Below are 25,234 nucleotides of genomic sequence, written 5' to 3' on the forward strand. Positions count from 1 at the left end.
ACCCACAGGTCAGGAGCTGGCCATTCAGCCCAACTGGTCCATGCCAGTGCTCCTGCTCCACACGAGCCTCCTGCCACCCCTCTTCATCTCATTCCCATCAACATATCTGATGTGTTGTTGGACTGGGAGCCAATGGAGGTCAGGGGTGATAGGTGAAGGGGACGTGGTGTCAAAGGTCGCAGAGAGCTCAAGGAGGACAGGAAGGGGGCCTACCTGTAAGGCTGAGCTTCTCCAATGAACTTGCGATGCTCCAGGGTCCCGGCGCTGACCCTCAGCTCCTTCACCACCACCTGCAGCGGACTCAGGTCGGAACAGATCTCCCCCAGGATCACCTGCACCAAAGGACAGAGCGAGAGACTTCACTGGGCATTCGCAACCCAACGTCAAGTCAACGGGTTCCATCTCCCAGTGCTCCCGCCAGAGGGAGAGAGACGGAGACAGATAGAGACAGAGAGACAGAGAGAGAGAGAGAGAGAGAGAGAGAGAGACAGAGAGAGACAGAGACAGAGAGAGAGAGACAGAGAGAGACAGAGAGAGACAGAGACAGAGAGAGAGAGAGAGAGAGACAGAGACAGAGACAGAGGGAGAGACAGAGAGAGAGAGAGAGAGAGAGACAGAGAGAGACAGAGACAGAGAGAGAGAGACAGAGAGAGACAGAGAGAGAGAGAGAGAGAGAGAGAGAGACAGAGACAGAGACAGAGGGAGAGACAGAGAGAGAGACACACAGAGAGAGAGAGAGAGAGAGGGAGCGAGAGAGAGAGAGAGAGACAGAGAGAGAGAGAGACAGAGAGAGAGAGACAGAGAGAGAGAGAGACACTGTGGTTGCCAGTGACAGACAGACTGTGCTCCCAACCCACACCTAACGGACTGGCAGAATTGTCCAGTGTGGCTCCAGTATTTAAGTCTACGAGGGAGCACAGCAAGATCCCAGAGGAGCGCGCTGATTGCTCACTTACCTTCCCAAACCACCCAGTGCCGATCTCCTGTAGGTAGCTCAGCCTCTGTCGTATCAAACACTGCTCCTTCAGCACATCTGTGAACGGAACAATATCAATCAGCAGTGATCGATTACTGCCCAGCCTCTCCCTCAGTGCCCACTGACCCTCGCCCACAGGGACCGAGAGGCTCCTGTCTCCCTCAGTGCCCACTGACCCTCACCCACAGGGACCGAGAGGCTCCTGTCTCCCTCAGTACCCACTGACCCTCACCCACAGGGACCGAGAGACTCCTGTCTCCCTCAGTACCCACACTGACCCTCACCCACAGGGACCGAGAGGCTCCTGTCTCCCTCAGTACCCACTGACCCTCACCCACAGGGACCGAGAGGCTCCTGCCTCCCTCAGTACCCACTGACCCTCACCCACAGGGACAGAGAGGCTCCTGTCTCCCTCAGTGCCCTCTGACCCTCACCCACAGGGACCGAGAGGCTCCTGTCTCCCTCAGTACCCACTGACCCTCACCCACAGGGACCGAGAGGCTCCTGTCTCCCTCAGTATCCACTGACCCTCACCCACAGGGACCGAGAGGCTCCTGTCTCCCTTAGTACCCACTGACCCTCACCCACAGGGACCGAGAGGCTCCTGTCTCCCTCAGTACCCACTGACCCTCACCCACAGGGACCGAGAGGCTCCTGTCTCCCTCAGTACCCACACTAACCCTCGCCCACAGGGACCGAGAGGCTCCTGTCTCCCTCAGTGCCCACTGACCCTCACCCACAAGGACCGAGAGGCTCCTGTCTCCCTTAGTACCCACTGACCCTCACCCACAGGGACCGAGAGGCTCCTGTCTCCCTCAGTATCCACTGACTCTCACCCACAGGGACCGAGAGGCTCCTGTGTCCCTTAGTACCCACTGACCCTCACCCACAGGGACCGAGAGGCTCCTGTCTCCCTCAGTACCCACTGACCCTCACCCACAGGGACCGAGAGGCTCCTGTCTCCCTCAGTACCCACTGACCCTCACCCACAGGGACCGAGAGGCTCCTGTCTCCCTCAGTAACCACTGACCCTCACCCACAGGGACCGAGAGGCCCCTGTCTCCCTCAGTACCCACACTGACCCTCGCCCACAGGGACCGAGAGGCTCCTGTCTCCCTCAGTGCCCACTGACCCTCACCCACAAGGACCGAGAGGCTCCTGTCTCCCTCAGTACCCACTGACCCTCACCCACAGGGACCGAGAGGCTCCTGTCTCCCTCAGTACCCACTGACCCTCACCCACAGGGACCGAGAGGCTCCTGTCTCCCTCAGCATCCACTGACCCTCACCCACAGGGACTGAGAGGCTCCTGTCTCCCTCAGTACCCACTGACTCTCACCCACAGGGACCGAGAGGCTCCTGTCTCCCTCGGTGCCCACTGACCCTCACCCACAGTGACCGAGAGGCTCCTGTCTCCCTCAGTGCCCACTGACTCTCACCCACAGGGACCGAGAGGCTCCTGTCTCCCTCAGTACCCACTGACCCTCCCCCACAGGGACCGAGAGGCTCCTGTCTCCCTCAGTACCCACTGACCCTCACCCACAGGGACTGAGAGGCTCCTGTCTCCCTCAGTACCCACTGACCCTCACCCACAGGGACCGAGAGGCTCCTGTCTCCCTCAGTACCCACTGACCCTCACCCACAGTGACCGAGAGGCTCCTGTCTCCCTCAGTACCCACTGACTCTCACCCACAGGGACCGAGAGGCTCCTGTCTCCCTCAGTACCCACTGACCCTCACCCACAGGGACCGAGAGGCTCCTGTCTCCCTCAGTACCCACTGACTCTCACCCACAGTGACCGAGAGGCTCCTGTCTCACTCAGTGCCCACTGACCCTCACCCACAGGGACTGAGAGGCTCCTGCCTCCCTCAGTACCCACTGGCCCTCACCCACAGGGACCGAGAGGCTCCTGTCTCCCTCAGTGCCCACTGACCCTCACCCACAGGGACCGAGAGGCTCCTGTCTCCCTCAGTACCCACTGACCCTCACCCACAGGGACCGAGAGGCTCCTGTCTCCCTCAGAGCCCACTGACTCTCACCCACAGGGACCGAGAGGCTCCTGTCTCCCTCAGTAACCACTGACCCTCACCCACAGGGACCGAGAGGCTCCTGTCTCCCTCAGTACCCACTGACCCTCACCCACAGGGACTGAGAGGCTCCTGTCTCCCTCAGTACCCACTGACCCTCACCCACAGGGACCGAGAGGCTCCTGTCTCCCTCAGTACCCACTGACCCTCACCCACAGGGACTGAGAGGCTCCTGTCTCCCTCAGTACCCACTGACCCTCACCCACAGGGACCGAGAGGCTCCTGTCTCCCTCAGTACCCACTGACTCTCACCCACAGGGACCGAGAGGCTCCTGTCTCCCTCAGTGCCCACTGACCCTCACCCACAGGGACCGAGAGGCTCCTGCCTCCCTCAGTACCCACTGGCCCTCACCCACAGGGACCGAGAGGCTCCTGTCTCCCTCAGTGCCCACTGACCCTCACCCACAGGGACCGAGAGGCTCCTGTCTCCCTCAGTACCCACTGACCCTCACCCACAGTGACCGAGAGGCTCCTGTCTCCCTCAGTACACACTGACTCTCACCCACAGGGACCGAGAGGCTCCTGTCTCCCTCAGTACCCACTGACCCTCACCCACAGGGACCGAGATGCTCCTGTCTCCCTCAGTACCCACTGACTCTCACCCACAGGGACCGAGAGGCTCCTGTCTCCCTCTGTGCCCACTGACCCTCATCCACAGTGACCGAGAGGCTCCTGTCTCCCTCAGAGCCCACTGACTCTCACCCACAGGGACCGAGAGGCTCCTGTCTCCCTCAGTACACACTGACTCTCACCCACAGGGACCGAGAGGCTCCTGTCTCCCTCAGTACCCACTGACCCTCACCCACAGGGACCGAGAGGCTCCTGTCTCCCTCAGTACACACTGACTCTCACCCACAGGGACCGAGAGGCTCCTGTCTCCCTCAGTGCCCACTGACTCTCACCCACAGGGACCGAGAGGCTCCTGTCTCCCTCAGTACCCACTGACCCTCACCCACAGGGACCGAGAGGCTCCTGTCTCCCTCAGTACACACTGACTCTCACCCACAGTGACCGAGAGGCTCCCGTCTCCCTCAGTACACACTGACTCTCACCCACAGTGACCGAGAGGCTCCTGTCTCCCTCAGTACCCACTGACTCTCACCCACAGGGACCGAGAGGCTCCTGTCTCCCTCAGTACCCACTGACCCTCACCCACAGGGACCGAGAGGCTCCTGTCTCCCTCAGTACCCACTGACCCTCACCCACAGGGACCGAGAGGCTCCTCTCTCCCTCAGTGCCCACTGACCCTCGCCCACAGGGACCGAGAGGCTCCTGTCTCCCTCAGTACCCACACTGACCCTCGCCCACAGGGACCGAGAGGCTCCTGTCTCCCTCAGTACCCACACTGACCCTCGCCCACAGGGACCGAGAGGCTCCTGTCTCCCTCAGTACCCACTGACCCTTAAGTTAAGATATTCGATTACCTGATTTTCCCAGGGGATGACTTGGAATAGGAATGCAGATTTCCGAGAACGGCAGAATGTAGACATCTGGCGCTGAATGCGAGGACGAGGTGTCCTCCAAAGGTGGGTTATAGTCCACTGAATATTCCTCCGGGTCGGTATTTTCAAACTCCTGCGAAAAAAAGAGCCGGAATTATCCCGGAGCTATTCAACTGCAAGAGCCGGCGCGAAAAACCTCACCTTCGCCTCACTGTCCCTCCTGTTTAAGGTTCCCATCCTAACCAATCAAAGACGCCTACAGGGCGAGTCTCCGGGTGATCCACGGTGCACACACTCTCTCCCGCACAGGAACACCACCTACATGTCCCCCAGTGAGGGGCCAGCGCCCGGTGGGGAGACCCGTGACACACCCAGTGAGGGGTCGGCGCCGGTGGGGAGACCCGTGACCCACCCAGCGAGGGGTCGGCGCCTGTGGGGAGGCCCGTGACCCACCCAGCGAGGGGTCGGCGCCGGTGGGGAGACCCGTGACCCACCCAGCGAGGGGTCGGCGCCTGTGGGGAGACCCGTGACCCACCCAGCGAGGGGTCGGCGCCGGTGGGGAGACCCGTGACCCACCCAGCGAGGGGTCGGCGCCCGGTGGGGAGACCCGTGACCCACCCAGCGAGGGGTCGGCGCCCGGTGGGGAGACCCGTGACCCACCCAGCGAGGGGTCAGCGCCCGGTGGGGAGACCCGTGACCCACCCAGCGAGGGGTCGGCGCCCGGTGGGGAGACCCGTGACCCACCCAGCGAGGGGTCGGCGCCCGGTGGGGAGACCCGTGACCCACCCAGCGAGGGGTCGGCGCCCGGTGGGGAGACCCGTGACCCACCCAGCGAGGGGTCGGCGCCGGTGGGGAGACCCGTGACCCACCCAGCGAGGGGTCGGCGCCGGTGGGGAGACCCGTGACCCACCCAGCGAGGGGTCGGCGCCGGTGGGACACTTGGTTGAGAAGGTAGTCGATGAGTTGGCAGTGACGGAGGGTGTGGGATCTTCCATGATATACCTGAGGGGAGGTGGAAAGGCAGGGAAAGGGAGAGGGTTTCGTCCTGTGGGGTCCATAGCTAACATAGAAACATAGAAGATAGGAGCAGGAGGAGGCCATTCGGCCCCTCGAGCCTGCTCCGCCATTCAATGAGATCAAGGCTGATCATCCAAATTCAGTACCCGGTCCCTGCCTTCTCCCCATATCCCTTGATCCCTTTAGCCTTAAGAAATATATCTAACTCCTTCTTGAATATATTTAATGAATTGGCCTCCACTGCCTTCTGTGGTAGAGAATTCCACAGGTTCACCACTCTCTGGGTGAAGAAATTCCTCCTCATCTCTGTCCTAAATGGCTTACCCCTTATCCTTAGACTGTGACCCCTGGTTCTGGACTCCCCCGCCATCGGGAACATCCTTCCTGCATCTAGTCTGTCCAGTCCTGTTAGAATTTTATAAGTTTCAATGAGATCCCCTCTCAATCTTCTAAACTCCAGCGAGTATAAGCCCAATCGCCCCAATCTCTCCTCATACGTCATTCCTGCCATCCCAGGTATCAGCCTGGTGAATCTTCGCTGCACTCCCTCCATGTCAAGAACATCCTTCCTCAGATAAGGCGACCAAAACTGCACACAATACTTGACCTTGAGTGAGAGTTTTCCCAAACCCTCCCAGATCTGCCCTGGAGGCTCTGGCCGTTCAAGGCACAGGAAAATTACCACAGCTTGTATCTATGCCACACCTGGAGTACTGTGTACAGTTTTGGTCTCCTTATCTAAAGAAGGATATACTTGCCATAGAGGGAGTGCAACGAAGGTTCACGAGATTGATTCCTGGGATGGCGGGACTGTCGTATGAGAAGAGATTGAGTAAACTAGGCCTGTATTCTCTTGAATTCAGAAGAATGAGAGGGGATCTCATTGAAGCACACAAAAATATTACAGGGCTTGGTAGGGTGGATGCTGGGAGAATGTTTCCCTTGGCTGGGGAGTCTAGAACCAGGGGCCACAGCCTCAGGATAAAGGGTTGACCATTGAGGACTGAGATGAGAAGACATTTCTTCACACAGAGGGTGGTGAATCTTTGGAATTCTCTACCCCAGAGGCTGTGGAAGCTCAGTCATTGGGTATATTCAAAACAGAAGTCGATAGATTTCTGACTAGTAAGGGCATCAAGGGATATGGCGACAGGGCCAGTGAATGGAGTTGAGGCAGAAGATCAGCCATGATCTCATTGAATGGCGGAGCAGGCTCGAAGGGCCGAATGGCCGACTCCTGCTCCTATTTTTTAGGTTCTTATATGTTCTTAAAACGTCCCAAGGCGCTTCACAGGAGCGATTATCAAACACAAATCTGACCCCGAGCCATATAAGGAGATATTAGGACAGGTGACCAAAGGTTTGGTCAAAGAGCTCGGTTTTAAGGAGAGTCTTAAAGGAGGAGAGAGAGGCGGAGAGGTTTAGGGAGGGAATTCCAGAGCTCAGGGCCCCAGGCAGCTGAAGGCACGGCCGCCAATGGTGGAGCGATGGAAATCGGGGATGCTCAAGAGGGCAGAATTGGAGGAGCGCAGAGATCTCGGGGGGTCGTAGGGCTGGAGGAGGTTACAGAGATAGGGAGGGGGCGAGGGCCATGGAGGGATTTGAACAGGAGGATGAGAATTGTAGGGGCTGGAGGAGGTTACAGAGATAGGGAGAGGGCGAGGGGCCATGGAGGGATTTGAACAGGAGGATGAGAATTGTAGGGGCTGGAGGAGGTTACAGAGATAGGGAGGGGGCGAGGGGCCATGGAGGGATTTGATCAGGAGGACGAGAATCGTAGGGCTGGAGGAGGTTACAGAGATAGGGAGGGGGGTGAGGGCCATGGAGGGATTTGAACAGGAGGATGAGAATTGTAGGGGCTGGAGGAGGTTACAGAGATAGGGAGGGGCGAGGGGCCATGGAGGGATTTGATCAGGAGGACGAGAATCGTAGGGCTGGAGGAGGTTACAGAGATAGGGAGGGGGCGAGGACCATGGAGGGATTTGATCAGGAGGACGAGAATCGTAGGGCTGGAGGAGGTTACAGAGATAGGGAGGGGGCGAGGGGCCATGGAGGGATTTGAACAGGAGGATGAGAATTGTAGGGCTGGAGGAGGTTACAGAGATAGGGAGGGGGCGAGGGGCCATGGAGGGATTTGATCAGGAGGACGAGAATCGTAGGGCTGGAGGAGGTTACAGAGATAGGGAAGGGGGTGAGGGCCATGGAGGGATTTGAACAGGAGGATGAGAATTGTAGGGGCTGGAGGAGGTTACAGAGATAGGGAGGGGGGTGAGGGCCATGGAGGGATTTGAACAGGAGGATGAGAATTGTAGAGCTGGAGGAGGTTACAGAGATAGGGAGGGGGCGAGGGGCCATGGAGGGATTTGAACAGGAGAATGAGAATTGTAGGAGCTGGAGGAGGTTACAGAGATAGGGAGGGGGCGAGGGGCCATGGAGGGATTTGAACAGGAGGATGAGAATTGTAGGGGCTGGAGGAGGTTACAGAGATAGGGAGGGGGCGAGGGCCATGGAGGGATTTGAACAGGAGGATGAGAATTGTAGGGCTGGAGGAGGTTACAGAGATAGGGAGGGGGCGAGGGGCCATGGAGGGATTTGAACAGGAGGATGAGAATTGTAGGAGCTGGAGGAGGTTACAGAGATAGGGAGGGGGCGAGGGCCATGGAGGGATTTGAACAGGTGGATGAGAATTGTAGGGGCTGGAGGAGATTACAGAGATAGGGAGGGGGCGAGGGGCCATGGAGGGATTTGAACAGGAGGATGAGAATTGTAGGGCTGGAGGAGATTACAGAGATAGGGAGGGGGCAAGGGCCATGGAGGGATTTGAACAGGAGGATGAGAATTGTAGGGGCTGGAGGAGGTTACAGAGATAGGGAGGGGGCGAGGGCCATGGAGGGATTTGAACAGGAGGATGAGAATTGTAGGGGCTGGAGGAGGTTACAGAGATAGGGAGGGGGGCGAGGGGCCATGGAGGGATTTGAACAGGAGGATGAGAATTGTAGGGCTGGAGGAGGTTACAAAGATAGGGAGGGGGCGAGGGGCCATGGAGGGATTTGAACAGGAGGATGAGAATTGTAGGGGCTGGAGGAGGTTACAGAGATAGGGAGGGGGCGAGGGCCATGGAGGGATTTGAACAGGAGGATGAGAATTGTAGGGGCTGGAGGAGGTTACAGAGATAGGGAGGGGGCGAGGGCCACGGAGGGATTTGAACAGGAGGATGAGAATTGTAGGGCTGGAGGAGGTTACAGAGATAGGGAGGGGGCGAGGGGCCATGGAGGGATTTGAACAGGAGGGCAAAGGGCATTCTCGCAGCCCACACACAGTTGAGGCTCGGGCCACGCGATGGGCCGAGGAGTTTTCTGGCGGGCTGTGGGCACCGCGGCTTCTGTTGTCGGCGGGAGGAACGGGGCGCCCAGGAAGGTTTAAGGCCTCACCTTGAAGCTCAGGTCCCCTCGTCTGCAGCACAGGCAGGTCAGCAGCACCAGGACAAAGGTGAAGATTCCCGAACAGGAGATCACCAGCACCAGGTAAGGAGGGAGCGTGAGGAAGGGGCTGGAGCCCTCTAGGAAAAGGGAAGAACCAGGTCAGTATGAGAATCAGCCAATCTCACAGCACAGGAGCAGGCCATTCGGCCCATCGTGCCTGTGCCAGCTCTATGGTCGAGCTCTCCAATTAGTCCCACTCCCCCCTCGCTCGTTCCCCACAGCCCTGCAAATTTTTCCCCTTTCAGTATCTATCCAACTCCCTTTTGAAAGTTACCATTGAATCTGCCTCCACCGCCCTTTCAGGCAGTGCATTCCAGATCACAACAACTCTCTGCGTAAAAACATTCTCCTCATCTCCCCGTCTGGTTCTTTTGCTGATTATCTTCAATCTGTGTCCTCTGGTTACCGGCCCGCCTGACACTGGAAACAGTTTCTCCTTATTTACTCCATCAAAACCCTTCGTGATTTTGAACACCTCTATTAAATCTCCCCCTAACCTTCTCTGCTCTAAGGAGAACAACCCCAGCTTCTCCAGTCTCTCCACATCACTGAAGTCCCTCATCCCTGGTACCATTCTGGTCAATCTCCCCTTAACCTTCTCTGCTCCAAGGAGAACAACCCCAGCTTCTCCAGTCTCTCCACATCACTGAAGTCCCTCATCCCTGGTACCATTCTGGTCAATCTCCCCTTAACCTTCTCTGCTCTAAGGAGAACAACCCCAGCTTCTCCAGTCTCTCCACATCACTGACGTCCCTCATCCCTGGTACCATTCTGGTCAATCTCCCCTTAACCTTCTCTGCTCCAAGGAGAACAATCCCAGCTTTTCCAGTCTCTCCACATCACTGACATCCCTCATCCCTGGTACCATTCTGGTCAATCTCCCCTTAACCTTCTCTGCTCTAAGGAGAACAATCCCAGCTTCTCCAGTCTCTCAACATCACTGAAGTCCCTCATCCCTGGTCGCATTCTGGTCAATCTCCCCTTAACCTTCTCTGCTCTAAGGAGAACAATCCCAGCTTCTCCAGTCTCTCAACATCACTGAAGTCCCTCATCCCTGGTCGCATTCTGGTCAATCTCCCCTTAACCTTCTCTGCTCTAAGGAGAACAATCCCAGCTTCTCCAGTCTCTCAACATCACTGAAGTCCCTCATCCCCGGTACCATTCTGGTCAATCTCCCCTTAACCTTCTCTGCTCTAAGGAGAACAATCCCAGCTTCTCCAGTCTCTCCACATCACTGAAGTCCCTCATCCCTGGGACCATTCTGGTCAATCTCCCATTAACCTTCTCTGCTCCAAGGAGAACAACCCCAGCTTCTCCAGTCTCTCCACATCACTGAAGTCCCTCATCCCTGGTACCATTCTGGTCAATCTCCCCTTAACCTTCTCTGCTCTAAGGAGAACAATCCCAGCTTCTCCAATCTCTCCACATCACTGAAGTCCCTCATCCCTGGTACCATTCTGGTCAATCTCCTCTGCACCCTCTCCAAGGCCTTGACATCCTTCTTAAAGTGAGGTGCCCAGAATTGGACACAATACTCCAGCTGGGGCCTAATCAGTGTTCTATAAATGTTGAGGAACGTAGGAACAGGAGGAGGCCATTCAGCCCCTCGAGCCTGTTGCGCCATTCAATGAGATCATGGCTGATCTGCGACCTAACTCCATCTACCCGCCTTTGGCCCATATCCCTTAACACCTTTGGTTTACAGAAATCTATCAAGCTCAGATTTAAAATTAGATACAGTGTAAATCTCCCTCTACACTGTCCTGTAAAACACTCCCAGGGCAGGTACAGCACGGGGTTAGATACAGAGTAAAGCTCCCTCTACACTGTCCCATCAAACACTCCCAGGGCAGTGGGAGGGGGTGGATCCAGTTGCCGTGGTCCATGTTGGTACAAACGACGTAGATAGGACTAGGAAGCCGGTTCTGTTAAAGGATTATGAGCAGCTAGGGGTCAAATTAAAAAACAGAACCTCAAGGGTAATAATCTCTGGATTATTACCTGAGCCACGAGCGAATTTGGCTAGGACAAATAAAATTAGAGAGTTAAATGCGTGGCTCAAAGACTGGTGTGGGAGAAATGGGTTTTGCTTCCTGGGACACTGGCACCAGTACTGGGGCAGGAGGGAGCTGTTCCATTGGGACGGGCTTCACTTGGCCAGTGCTGGGACTAGAGTCCTGGCGGATCATATAACTAGGGCTGTAGAGAGGGCTTTAAACTAACTAGTGGGGGGGAGCTTCCTAAAGAACAAATAATAAAAATGACAACAGAGATGGTCATAGACTTAGGTAGCAGTGGGGAAATTAAAAACCAGAGCGTGTCAGGAAGGGGCAGAGGGTATGGAGTAAAAGGTAAAGTAATAAAAAGGGCAAAAGCAGGAACTAAGTGTCACAAAACATATTTGAAAGTTCTCTATCTGAATGCACGTAGCATTCGTAACAAAATAGACGAGTTAATGGCACAAATAACTACATATGGGTATGATCTTGTGGCCATTACAGAAACATGGCTGCAGGGTGACAATGCCTGGGAATTAAACATACCAGGTTATTTAACAATCAGGAAGGACAGGCAGGAAGGAAGGGGAGGTGGGGTGGTTATGTTAATAAAGGAAGGAATCACTGTGATACAGAGAAATGATATTGGGTCAAAAGAGCAGGATAATGAAACAGTTTGGGTGGAGGTAAGGAATAATAAGGGGAAAAAAACACTAGTGGGCGTAGTCTATAGGCCTCTGAACAGTTGCAACTCTGTTGGATGGAGTATCAATCAGGAAATAGCTGAGGCTTGTAATAAGGGAGCATCTATAATTATGGGGGATTTTAACTATCATATTAATTGGACAAATCAAATTGGGCAGGGCTGCCTTGAGGATGAGTTCATTGAGTGTATTAGGGATGGGTTTCTTGAGCAGTATGTAACTGAACCGACCAGGGGGCAAGCAACCTTAGATCTGGTCCTGTGCAACGAGACAGGATTAATTAAAAATGTCCTAGTAAAGGATCCCCTTGGAATGAGTGACCATAGCATGGTTGAATTCCATATTCAATTAGAGGGTGAGGAGGTTGGATCTCAAACAAGCGTGCTAAGCTTGAATAAAGGAGACTATGAAGGTATGAGAGCGGAATTGAGTAGAGTGGATTGGGAAAATAGATTAAAGGGTAAGACGATACATGATCAGTGGTGTACATTTAAGGAGTTATTTTACAACTTCCAAAAAATATATAGTCCACTGAGAAGAAAAGGGTGTGAAAGAAAAGACAGCCATCCGTGGCTAAGTAAAGAAATTAAGGATAGTATTCGACTAAAAACAAGGGCATATAAGGTAGCCAAATCTAGTGGGAGGATAGAGGATTGGGAAAACTTTAAAAGACAGCAAAAAATAACAAAAAGATTGATTAAGAAAGGGAAGATAGATTATGAAAGTAAATTAGCAAAAAATATAAAAACAGATAGTAAGAGTTTTTATAGTTATATAAAAAGAAAAAGGGTGGCTAAAGTAAATGTTGGTCCCTTAGAGGATGAGACCGGGAAATTAATGGTGGGAAATATGGAGATGGCAAAAACACTGAATGAATATTTTGTATCAGTCTTTACAGTAGAAGACACTAAGAATATCCCAACACTGGACAAACAGGGGGCTATAGGGGGGGAGGAGCTAAACACGATCAAAATCACAAAGGAAGTGGTACTCGGTAAAATAATGGGACTCAAGGCGGATAAATCACCTGGACCTGATGGCTTACATCCTAGGGTCTTGAGGGAAGTGGCGGTAGGGATTGTGGATACATTGGTAATAATTTTCCAAAACTCCCTGGACTCAGCAAAGGTCCCGGCAGACTGGAAAACTGCTAATTTAACGCCCTTATTTAAAAAGGGCAGTAGACAGAAGGCTGGAAACTATAGACCGGTTAGCCTCACATCTGTGGTAGGTAAAATATTGGAGTCCATTATTAAGGAGACAGTAACAGGACATTTGGATAATCATAATTTAATAGGACAAAGTCAGCATGGTTTTATGAAGGGGAAGTCATGTTTGACAAATTTGCTGGAGTTCTTTGAGGAAGTAACATATAGGGTGGATAAAGGGGAACCAGTGGATGTAGTGTATTTAGACTTCCAAAAGGCATTTGACAAGCTGCCACACAAAAGATTATTGCTTAAGATAAAAAATCACGGGGTTGGGGGTAATATTCTGGCATGGATAGAGAATTGGCTATCTAACAGAAGGCAGAGAGTTGGGATAAATGGTTCATTCTCGGACTGGCAATCAGCAACTAGTGGTGTTCCGCAGGGGTCAATGCTGGGTCCCCAAATCTTTACAATCTATATTAACGATTTGGAGGAGGGGACCGAGTGTAACATATTAAAGTTTGCAGATGATACTAAGATGGGAGGGAAAGTAGTGAGTGAGGAGGACATAAAAAACCTGCAAGGGGACATAGACAGGCTAAGTAAGTGGGCAGAGATTTGGCAGATGGAATACAATACTGGAAAGTGTGAGGTTATGCACTTTGGCAAGAAAAATCGTAGAGCAAGTTATTATCTTAATGGCAAGAAACTGGAAAGTACTGAAGTACAAAGGGATCTGGGGTCCTGGTGCACGAAACTCAAAAGGTTAGTATGCAGGTGCAGCAAGTGATTAAGAAGGCCAATGGAATGTTGGCTTTCATTGCTAGGGGGATAGAATATAAAAATAGGGAGGTATTGCTTCAGTTGTACAAGGTATTGGTGAGACCGCACCTGGAATATTGCATACAGTTCTGGTGTCCATACTTAAGAAAAGACATACTTGCTCTCGAGTCAGTACAAAGAAGGTTCACTCGGTTAATCCCGGGGATGAGGGGATGGACATATGAGGAGAGGTTGAGTAGATTGGGACTCTACTCATTGGAGTTCAGAAGAATGAGAGGCGATCTTATTGAAACATATAAGATTGTGAAGGGGTTGGATTGGGTGGATGCGGGGAGGATGTTCCCGATGATGGGTGAAACTAGAACTAGGGGGCATAGTCTTAGAATAAGGGGCTGCTCTTTCAAAACTGAGATGAAGAGGAACTACTTCACTCAGAGGGTGGTAGGTCCATGGAATATGCTGCCCCAAAAAGCTGTAGAAGCTACATCATTACATAAATTTAAAACAGAAATAGACAGTTACCGAGAAGTAAAGGGAATAAAGGGTTATGGGGAGCGGGCAGGAATTTAGACATGAGTCTAGGTTCGGATCGGTCATGGCCCTGTCGGTAGCCTGATCCTGCTCCTATTTCGTGTGTCTAATTCTGTTAGATTCAGGAGATGGTTCTGTGATAGTAGATTGGCGGTTAGGATCAGATCAGCCATGATCTTATTGAATGGCGGAGCAGGCTCGAGGGGCCGATTGGCCTGCTCCTGCTCCTATTTCTTATGTTCTTATGTTCTTATATACACTGTCCCATCAAACACTCCCAGGGCAGGTACAGCACGAGGTTAGAAACAGAGTAAAGCTCCCTCTACACTGTCCCATCAAACACTCCCAGGGCAGGGACAGCACGGGTTTAGATACGGAGTAAATCTCCCTCTACACTGTCCCATCAATCACTCCCAGGGCAGGTACAGCACGGGTTAGATACAGAGTAAAGCTCCCTCTACACTGTCCCATCAAACACTCCCAGGACAGGTACAGCATGGGGTTAGATACAGAGTAAAGCTCCCTCTACACTGTCCCATCAAACACTCCCAGGGCAGGTACAGCACGGGTTAGATACAGAGTAAAGCTCCCTCTAAACTGTCCCATCAAACACTCCCGGGGCAGGTACAGCACGGGGTTAGATACAGAGTAAAGCTCCCTCTACATTGTCCCTTCAAACACTCCCAGGGCAGGTACAACACGGGGTTAGATACAGAGTAAAGCTGCCTCTACACTGTCCCTTCAAACACTCTCAGGGCACGTACAGCACGGGGTTAGATACAGAGTAAAGCTCCCTCTACACTGTCCCATCAAACACTCCCAGGGCAGGTACTGCACGGGGTTAGATACAGACTAAAGCTCCCTCTACACTGTCCCTTCAAACAATCCCAGGGCAGGTACAGCACGGGGTTAGATACAGAGTAAAGCTCTCTCTACACTGTCCCATCAAACACTCCCAGGGCAGGTACAGCATGAGTTAGATACAGAGTAAAGCTCTCTCTACACTGTCCCATCAAACACTCCCAGGGCAGGTAGAGCACGGGTTAGATACAGAGTAAAGCTCCCTGTACACTGTCCCATCAAATACTCCCAGGGCAGGTACAGCACGGGTTAGATATAGAGTAAAGCTCCCTCCACACTGTCCCATCAAACACTCCCAGGGCAGGTACAGCACGGGTTTAGATACGGAGTAAATCTCCCTCTACACTGTCCCATCAAACACTCCCAGGGCAGGTCCGGCACGGGTTAGATACAGAGTAAAGCTCCCTCTACACTGTCCCATCAAACACTCCCAGGGCGGGTACAGCATGGGGTTAGATACAGAGTAAAGCTCCCTCTACACTGTCCCATCAAACACTCCCAGGGCAGGTACAGCACGGGTTAGATACAGAGTAAAGCTCCCTCTACACTGTCCCATCAAACACTCCCAGGGCAGGTACAGCACAGGGTTAGATACAGAGTAAAGCTCCCTCTACAATGTCTCTTCAAACACTCCCAGGGCAGGTACAGCACGGGGTTAGATACAGAGTAAAGCTCCCTCTACACTGTCCCATCAAACACTCCCAGGGTAGGTACAGCACGGGGTTAGATACAGAGTAAAGCTCCCTCAACACTGTCCCATCAAACACTCCCAGGGCAGGTACAGCACAGGGTTAGATACAGAGTAAAGCTCCCTCTACACTGTCCCCATCAAACACTCTCAGGGTAGGTACAGCATGGGTTAGATACAGAGTAAAGCTCTCTCTACACTGTCCCATCAAACACTCCCAGGGAAGGTTCAGCATGGGTTAGATACAGAGTAAAGCTCCCTCTACACTGTCCCTTCAAACACTCCCAGGGCAGGTACAGCACAAAGTTAGATACAGAGTAAAGCTACTTCTACACTGTCCCATCAAACACTCCCAGGGCAGGTACAGCACGGGATTAGATACAGAGGAGAGCTCCCTCTACACTGTCCCGTCAAACACTCCCAGGGCAGGTACAGCACGGGTTAGATACAGAGTAAAGCTCCCTCTACACTGTCCCATCAAACACTCCCAGGGCATGCACAGCACGGGTTAGATACAGAGTAAAGCTCCCTCTACACTGTCCCATCAAACACTCCCAGGGCAGGTACAGCACGGGGTTAGATACAGAGTAAAGCTTCCTCTACACTGTCCCATCAAACACTCCCAGGGCAGGTAAAGCACGGGTTAGATACAGAGTAAAGCTCTCTGTACACTGTCCCGTCAAATACTCCCAGGGCAGGTACAGCACGGGTTAGATATAGAGTAAAGCTCCCTCTGCACTGTCCCATCAAACACTCCCAGGGCAGGTACAGCACGGGTTTAGATACGGAGTAAATCTCCCTCTACACTGTCCCATCAAACACTGCCAGGGCAGGTACAGCACGGGTTAGATACAGAGTAAAGCTCCCTCTACACGTCCCATCAAACACTCCCAGGGCAGGTACAGCATGGGGTTAGATACAGAGTAAAGCTCCCTCTACACTGTCCCATCAAACACTCCCAGGGCAGGTACAGCACGGGTTAGATACAGAGTAAAGCTCCCTCTACACTGTCCCATCAAACACTCCCAGGCCAGGTACAGCACGGGGTTAGATACAGAGTAAAGCTCCCTCTACACTGTCCCATCAAACACTCCCAGGGCAGGTACAGCACGGGTTAGATACAAAGTAAAGCTCCCTCTACACTGTCCCCATCAAACACTCCCAGGGCAGGTACAGCACGGGTTAGATACAGAGTAAAGTTTCCTCTACACTGTCCCATCAAACACTCCCAGGGCAGGTACAGCAGGGGGTTAGATACAGAGTAGAGCTCCCTCTACACTGTCCCATCAAACACTCCCAGGGCAGGTACAGCACGGGTTAGATACAGAGTAAATCTCCCTTTGCACTGTCCCATCAAACACTCCCAGGGCAGGTACAGCACGGGTTAGATACAGAGTAAAGCTCCCTCTACACTATCCCATCAAACACTCCCAGGGCAGGTACAGCACGGGGTTAGATACAGAGTAAAGCTCCCTCTACACTGTCCCATCAAACACTCCCAGGGCAGGTACAGCACGGGTTAGATACAGAGTAAAGCTCCCTCTACACTGTCCCATCAAACACTCCCAGGGCAGGTACAGCACGGGTTAGATACAGAGTAAAGCTCCCTCTGCACTGTCCCATCAAACACTCCCAGGGCAGGTACAGCACGGTTTAGATACAGAGTGAAGCTCCCTCTGCACTGTCCCATCAAACACTCCCAGGGCAGGTACAGCACGGGTTAGATACAGAGTAAAGCTCCCTGTACACTGTCCCATCAAACACTCCCAGGGCAGGTACAGCACGGGGTTAGATAGAGAGTAAAGCTCCCTCTACACTGTCCCATCAAACATTCCCAGGGCAGGTACAGCACAGGGTTAGATACAGAGTAAAGCTCCCTCTACACTGTCCCATCAAACACTCCCAGGGCAGGTACAGCACAGGGTTAGATACAGAGTAAAGCTCCCTCTACACTGTCCCATCAATCACTCCGAGGGCAGGTACAGCACGGGTTAGATACAGAGTAAAGCTCCCTCTACACTGTCCCATCAAACACTCCCAGGGCAGGTACAGCACAGGGTTAGATACAGAGTAAAGCTCCCTCTACACTGTCCCATCAATCACTCCGAGGGCAGGTACAGCACGGGTTAGATACAGAGTAAAGCTCCCTCTACACTGTCCCATCAAACACTCCCAGGGCAGGTAGAGCACAGGTTGGATACAGAGTAAAGCTCTCTGTACACTGTCCCGTCAAATACTCCCAGGGCAGGTACAGCACGGGTTAGATATAGAGTAAAGCTCCCTCTGCACTGTCCCATCAAACACTCCCAGGGCAGGTACAGCACGGGTTTAGATACGGAGTAAATCTCCCTCTACACTGTCCCATCAAACACTGCCAGGGCAGGTACAGCACGGGTTAGATACAGAGTAAAGCTCCCTCTACACTGTCCCATCAAACACTCCCAGGGCAGGTACAGCACGGGTTAGATACAGAGTAAAGCTCCCTCTACACGTCCCATCAAACACTCCCAGGGCAGGTACAGCATGGGGTTAGATACAGAGTAAAGCTCCCTGTACACTGTCCCATCAAACACTCCCAGGGCAGGTACAGCACGGGGTTAGATACAGAGTAAAGCTCCCTCTACACTGTCCCATCAAACACTCCCAGGGCAGGTACAGCACAGGGTTAGATACAGAGTAAAGCTCCCTCTACACTGTCCCATCAAACACTCCCAGGGCAGGTACAGCACAGGGTTAGATACAGAGTAAAGCTCCCTCTACACTGTCCCATCAATCACTCCGAGGGCAGGTACAGCACGGGTTAGATACAGAGTAAAGCTCCCTCTACACTGTCCCATCAAACACTCCCAGGGCAGGTACAGCACGGGGTTAGATACAGAGTAAAGCTCCCTGTACACTGTCCCATCAAACACTCCCAGGGCAGGTACAGCACGGGGTTAGATAGAGAGTAAAGCTCCCTCTACACTGTCCCATCAAACATTCCCAGGGCAGGTACAGCACAGGGTTAGATACAGAGTAAAGCTCCCTCTACACTGTCCCATCAAACACTCCCAGGGCAGGTACAGCACAGGGTTAGATACAGAGTAAAGCTCCCTCTACACTGTCCCATCAATCACTCCGAGGGCAGGTACAGCACGGGTTAGATACAGAGTAAAGCTCCCTCTACACTGTCCCATCAAACACTCCCAGGGCAGGTACAGCACAGGGTTAGATACAGAGTAAAGCTCCCTCTACACTGTCCCATCAATCACTCCGAGGGCAGGTACAGCACGGGTTAGATACAGAGTAAAGCTCCCTCTACACTGTCCCATCAAACACTCCCAGGGCAGGTAGAGCACAGGTTGGATACAGAGTAAAGCTCTCTGTACACTGTCCCGTCAAATACTCCGAGGGCAGGTACAGCACGGGTTAGATATAGAGTAAAGCTCCCTCTGCACTGTCCCATCAAACACTCCCAGGGCAGGTACAGCACGGGTTTAGATACGGAGTAAATCTCCCTCTACACTGTCCCATCAAACACTGCCAGGGCAGGTACAGCACGGGTTAGATACAGAGTAAAGCTCCCTCTACACTGTCCCATCAAACACTCCCAGGGCAGGTACAGCACGGGTTAGATACAGAGTAAAGCTCCCTCTACACGTCCCATCAAACACTCCCAGGGCAGGTACAGCATGGGGTTAGATACAGAGTAAAGCTCCCTGTACACTGTCCCATCAAACACTCCCAGGGCAGGTACAGCACGGGGTTAGATACAGAGTAAAGCTCCCTCTACACTGTCCCATCAAACACTCCCAGGGCAGGTACAGCACAGGGTTAGATACAGAGTAAAGCTCCCTCTACACTGTCCCATCAAACACTCCCAGGGCAGGTACAGCACGGGGTTAGATACAGAGTAAAGCTCCCTCTACACTGTCCCATCAATCACTCCGAGGGCAGGTACAGCACGGGTTAGATACAGAGTAAAGCTCCCTGTACACTGTCCCATCAAACACTCCCAGGGCAGGTACAGCACGGGGTTAGATACAGAGTAAAGCTCCCTCTACACTGTCCCATCAAACACTCCCAGGGCAGGTACAGCACAGGGTTAGATACAGAGTAAAGCTCCCTCTACACTGTCCCATCAAACACTCCCAGGGCAGGTACAGCACGGGGTTAGATACAGAGTAAAGCTCCCTCTACACTGTCCCATCAAACACTCCCAGGGCAGGTACAGCACGGGTTAGATACAGAGTAAAGCTCCCTCTACACTGTCCCATCAATCACTCCCAGGGCAGGTACAGCACGGGGTTAGATACAGAGTAAAGCTCCCTCTACACTGTCCCATCAAACACTCCCAGGGCAGGTACAGCACGGGTTAGATACAGAGTAAAGCTCCCTCTACACTGTCCCATCAAACACTCCCAGGGCAGGTACAGCACGGGGTTAGATACAGAGTAAAGCTCCCTCTACACTGTCCCATCAAACACTCCCAGGGCAGGTACAGCACGGGGTTAGATACAGAGTAAAGCTCCCTCTACACTGTCCCATCAAACACTCCCAGGGCAGGTACAGCACGGGTTAGATACAGAGTAAAGCTCCCTCTACACTGTCCCATCAAACACTCCCAGGGCAGGTACAGCACGGGTTAGATACAGAGTAAAGCTCCCTCTACACTGTCCCATCTAACACTCCCAGGGCAGGTACAGCACGGGGTTAGATACAGAGTAAAGCTCCCTCTACACTGACCCATCAAACACTCCCAGGGCAGGTACAGCACGGGTTAGATACAGAGTAAAGCTCCCTCTACACTGTCCCATCAAACACTCCCAGGGCAGGTACAGCACGGGGTTAGATACAGAGTAAAGCTCCCTCTACACTGACCCATCAAACACTCCCAGGGCAGGTACAGCACGGGGTTAGATACAGAGTAAAGCTCCCTCTACACTGACCCATCAAACACTCCCAGGGCAGGTACAGCACGGGTTAGATACAGAGTAAAGCTCCCTCTACACTGTCCCATCAAACACTCCCAGGGCAGGTACAGCACGGGGTTAGATACAGAGTAAAGCTCCCTCTACACTGTCCCATCAAACACTCCCAGGGCAGGTACAGCACGGGGTTAGATACAGAGTAAAGCTCCCTCTACACTGTCCCATCAAACACTCCCAGGGCAGGTACAGCACGGGGTTAGATACAGAGTAAAGCTCCCTCTACACTGTCCCATCAAACACTCCCAGGGCAGGTACAGCACGGGGTTAGATACAGAGTAAAGCTCCCTCTACACTGTCCCATCAAACACTCCCAGGGCAGGTACAGCACGGGGTTAGATACAGAGTAAAGCTCCCTCTACACTGTCCCCATCAAACACTCCCAGGGCAGGTACAGCACGGGTTAGATACAGAGTAAAGCTCCCTCTACACTGTCCCATCAAACACCCCCAGGGCAGGTACAGCACGGGTTAGATACAGAGTAAAGCTCCCTCTACACTGTCCCATCAAACACCCCCAGGGCAGGTACAGCACGGGTTAGATACAGAGTAAAGCTCCCTCTACACTGTCCCATCAAACACTCCCAGGGCAGGTACAGCATGGGGTTAGATACAGAGTAAAGCTCCCTCTACACTGTCCCATCAAACACTCCCAGGGCAGGTACAGCACGGGTTAGATACAGAGTAAAGCTCCCTCTACAATGTCTCATCAAACACTCCCAGGGCAGGTACAGCACGGGGTTAGATACAGAGTAAAGCTCCCTCTACACTGTCCCCATCAAACACTCCCAGGGCAGGTACAGCACGGGTTAGATACAGAGTAAAGCTCCCTCTACACTGTCCCATCAAACACCCCCAGGGCAGGTACAGCACGGGTTAGATACAGAGTAAAGCTCCCTCTACACTGTCCCATCAAACACCCCCAGGGCAGGTACAGCACGGGTTAGATACAGAGTAAAGCTCCCTCTACACTGTCCCCATCAAACACTCCCAGAGCAGGTACAGCACGGGTTAGATACAGAGTAAAGCTCCCTCTACACTGTCCCATCAAACACTCCCAGGGCAGGTACAGCACGGGTTAGATACAGAGTAAAGCTCCCTCTACACTGTCCCATCAAACACTCCCAGGGCAGGTACAGCACAGGGCTAGATACAGAGTAAAGCTCCCTCTACACTGTCCCATCAAACACTCCCAGGGCAGGTACAGCACGGGGTTAGATACAGAGTAAAGCTCCCTCTACACTGTCCCATCAAACACTCCCAGGGCAGGTACAGCATGGGGTTAGATACAGAGTAAAGCTCCCTCTACACTGTCCCATCAAACACTCCCAGGGCAGGTACAGCACGGGGTTAGATACAGAGTAAAGCTCCCTCTACAATGTCTCATCAAACACTCCCAGGGCAGGTACAGCACGGGGTTAGATACAGAGTAAAGCTCCCTCTGCACTGTCCCATCAAACACTCCCAGGACAGGTACAGCACGGGGTTAGATACAGAGTAAAGCTCCCTCTACACTGTCCCATCAAACACTCCCAGGGCAGGTACAGCACGGGTTAGATACAGAGTAAAGCTCCCTCTACAATGTCTCATCAAACACTCCCAGGGCAGGTACAGCACGGGGTTAGATACAGAGTAAAGCTCCCTCTACACTGTCCCCATCAAACACTCCCAGGGCAGGTACAGCACGGGTTAGATACAGAGTAAAGCTCCCTCTACACTGTCCCATCAAACACCCCCAGGGCAGGTACAGCACGGGTTAGATACAGAGTAAAGCTCCCTCTACACTGTCCCATCAAACACCCCCAGGGCAGGTACAGCACGGGTTAGATACAGAGTAAAGCTCCCTCTACACTGTCCCCATCAAACACTCCCAGAGCAGGTACAGCACGGGTTAGATACAGAGTAAAGCTCCCTCTACACTGTCCCATCAAACACTCCCAGGGCAGGTACAGCACGGGTTAGATACAGAGTAAAGCTCCCTCTACACTGTCCCATCAAACACTCCCAGGGCAGGTACAGCACAGGGCTAGATACAGAGTAAAGCTCCCTCTACACTGTCCCATCAAACACTCCCAGGGCAGGTACAGCACGGGGTTAGATACAGAGTAAAGCTCCCTCTACACTGTCCCATCAAACACTCCCAGGGCAGGTACAGCATGGGGTTAGATACAGAGTAAAGCTCCCTCTACACTGTCCCATCAAACACTCCCAGGGCAGGTACAGCACGGGGTTAGATACAGAGTAAAGCTCCCTCTACAATGTCTCATCAAACACTCCCAGGGCAGGTACAGCACGGGGTTAGATACAGAGTAAAGCTCCCTCCACACTGTCCCATCAAACACTCCCAGGGCAGGTACAGCACGGGTTAGATACAGAGTAAAGCTCCCTCTAAACTGTCCCATCAAACACTCCCAGGGCAGGTACAACACGAGTTAGATACAGAGTAAAGCTCCCTCTACACTGTCCCATCAAACACTCCCAGGGCAGGTACAGCACGGGTTAGATACAGAGTAAAGCTCCCTCTACACTGTCCCATCAAACACTCCCAGGGCAGGTACAGCACGGGGTTAGATACAGAGTAAAGCTCCCTCTACACTGTCCCATCAAACACTCCCAGGGCAGGTACAGCACGGGTTAGATACAGAGTAAAGCTCCCTCTACACTGTCCCATCAAACACTCCCAAGGCAGGTACAGCACGGGGTTAGATACAGAGTAAAGCTTCCTCTACACTGTCCCATCAAACACTCCCAAGGCAGGTACAGCACGGGGTTAGATACAGAGTAAAGCTCCCTCTACACTGTCCCATCAAACACTCCCAGGGCAGGTACAGCACGGGGTTAGATACAGAGTAAAGCTCCCTCTGCACTGTCCCATCAAACACTCCCAGGGCAGGTACAGCACGGGTTAGATACAGAGTAAAGCTCCCTCTACACTGTCCCATCAAACACTCCCAGGGCAGGTACAGCACGGGTTAGATACAGAGTAAAGCTCCCTCTACACTGTCCCATCAAACACTCCCAGGGCAGGTACAGCATCGGTTAGATACAGAGTAAAGCTCCCTCTACACTGTCCCATCAAACACTCCCAGGGCAGGTGCAGCACGGGTTAGGTGCAGAGTAAAACTCCCTGTACACTGTCCCATCAAACACTCCCAGGGCAGGTACAGCACGGTGTTAGATACAGAGTAAAGCTCCCTCTACACTGTCCCATCAAACACTCCCAGGGCAGGTACAGCACGGGTTAGATACAGAGTAAAGCTCCCTCTACACTGTCCCATCAAACACTCCCAGGGCAGGTACAGCACGGGGTTAGATACAGAGTAAAGCTCCCTCTACACTGTCCCATCAAACACTCCCAGGGCAGGTACAGCACGGGTTAGATACAGAGTAAAGCTCCCTCTACACTGTCCCATCAAACACTCCCAAGGCAGGTACAGCACGGGGTTAGATACAGAGTAAAGCTTCCTCTACACTGTCCCATCAAACACTCCCAAGGCAGGTACAGCACGGGGTTAGATACAGAGTAAAGCTCCCTCTACACTGTCCCATCAAACACTCCCAGGGCAGGTACAGCACGGGGTTAGATACAGAGTAAAGCTCCCTCTACAATGTCTCATCAAACACTCCCAGGGCAGGTACAGCACGGGGTTAGATACAGAGTAAAGCTCCCTCCACACTGTCCCATCAAACACTCCCAGGGCAGGTACAGCACGGGTTAGATACAGAGTAAAGCTCCCTCTAAACTGTCCCATCAAACACTCCCAGGGCAGGTACAACACGAGTTAGATACAGAGTAAAGCTCCCTCTACACTGTCCCATCAAACACTCCCAGGGCAGGTACAGCACGGGTTAGATACAGAGTAAAGCTCCCTCTACACTGTCCCATCAAACACTCCCAGGGCAGGTACAGCACGGGGTTAGATACAGAGTAAAGCTCCCTCTACACTGTCCCATCAAACACTCCCAGGGCAGGTACAGCACGGGTTAGATACAGAGTAAAGCTCCCTCTACACTGTCCCATCAAACACTCCCAAGGCAGGTACAGCACGGGGTTAGATACAGAGTAAAGCTTCCTCTACACTGTCCCATCAAACACTCCCAAGGCAGGTACAGCACGGGGTTAGATACAGAGTAAAGCTCCCTCTACACTGTCCCATCAAACACTCCCAGGGCAGGTACAGCACGGGGTTAGATACAGAGTAAAGCTCCCTCTGCACTGTCCCATCAAACACTCCCAGGGCAGGTACAGCACGGGTTAGATACAGAGTAAAGCTCCCTCTACACTGTCCCATCAAACACTCCCAGGGCAGGTACAGCACGGGTTAGATACAGAGTAAAGCTCCCTCTACACTGTCCCATCAAACACTCCCAGGGCAGGTACAGCATCGGTTAGATACAGAGTAAAGCTCCCTCTACACTGTCCCATCAAACACTCCCAGGGCAGGTGCAGCACGGGTTAGGTGCAGAGTAAAACTCCCTGTACACTGTCCCATCAAACACTCCCAGGGCAGGTACAGCACGGTGTTAGATACAGAGTAAAGCTCCCTCTA

The 25,234-nt window shown here is 53.0% G+C and overlaps 1 protein-coding gene across 1 annotated transcript in view; it reads right to left on the reverse strand.

The window, feature by feature from the left end:
- The window catches only part of LOC147084821 (glucagon receptor-like), a 120,137-nt gene that overhangs the window by 91,711 nt on the left and 3,192 nt on the right, over positions 1–25,234 (reverse strand). The window contains exons 2-5 of the mRNA XM_085979339.1: positions 8,953–9,080; positions 4,487–4,637; positions 957–1,033; positions 214–332 (exon numbers count right to left, since the gene is read on the reverse strand). Of these exons, the coding sequence (XP_085835465.1) occupies positions 214–332; positions 957–1,033; positions 4,487–4,637; positions 8,953–9,080 (475 nt within the window). The remainder of the gene's footprint in view (positions 1–213; positions 333–956; positions 1,034–4,486; positions 4,638–8,952; positions 9,081–25,234) is intronic.

The sequence above is a fragment of the Somniosus microcephalus genome, unplaced genomic scaffold (assembly GCF_052327205.1).
Source record: "Somniosus microcephalus isolate GS21.2 unplaced genomic scaffold, FLI_Smic_1.0 unresolved_chr9, whole genome shotgun sequence".
Classification (NCBI taxonomy): domain Eukaryota; kingdom Metazoa; phylum Chordata; class Chondrichthyes; order Squaliformes; family Somniosidae; genus Somniosus; species Somniosus microcephalus.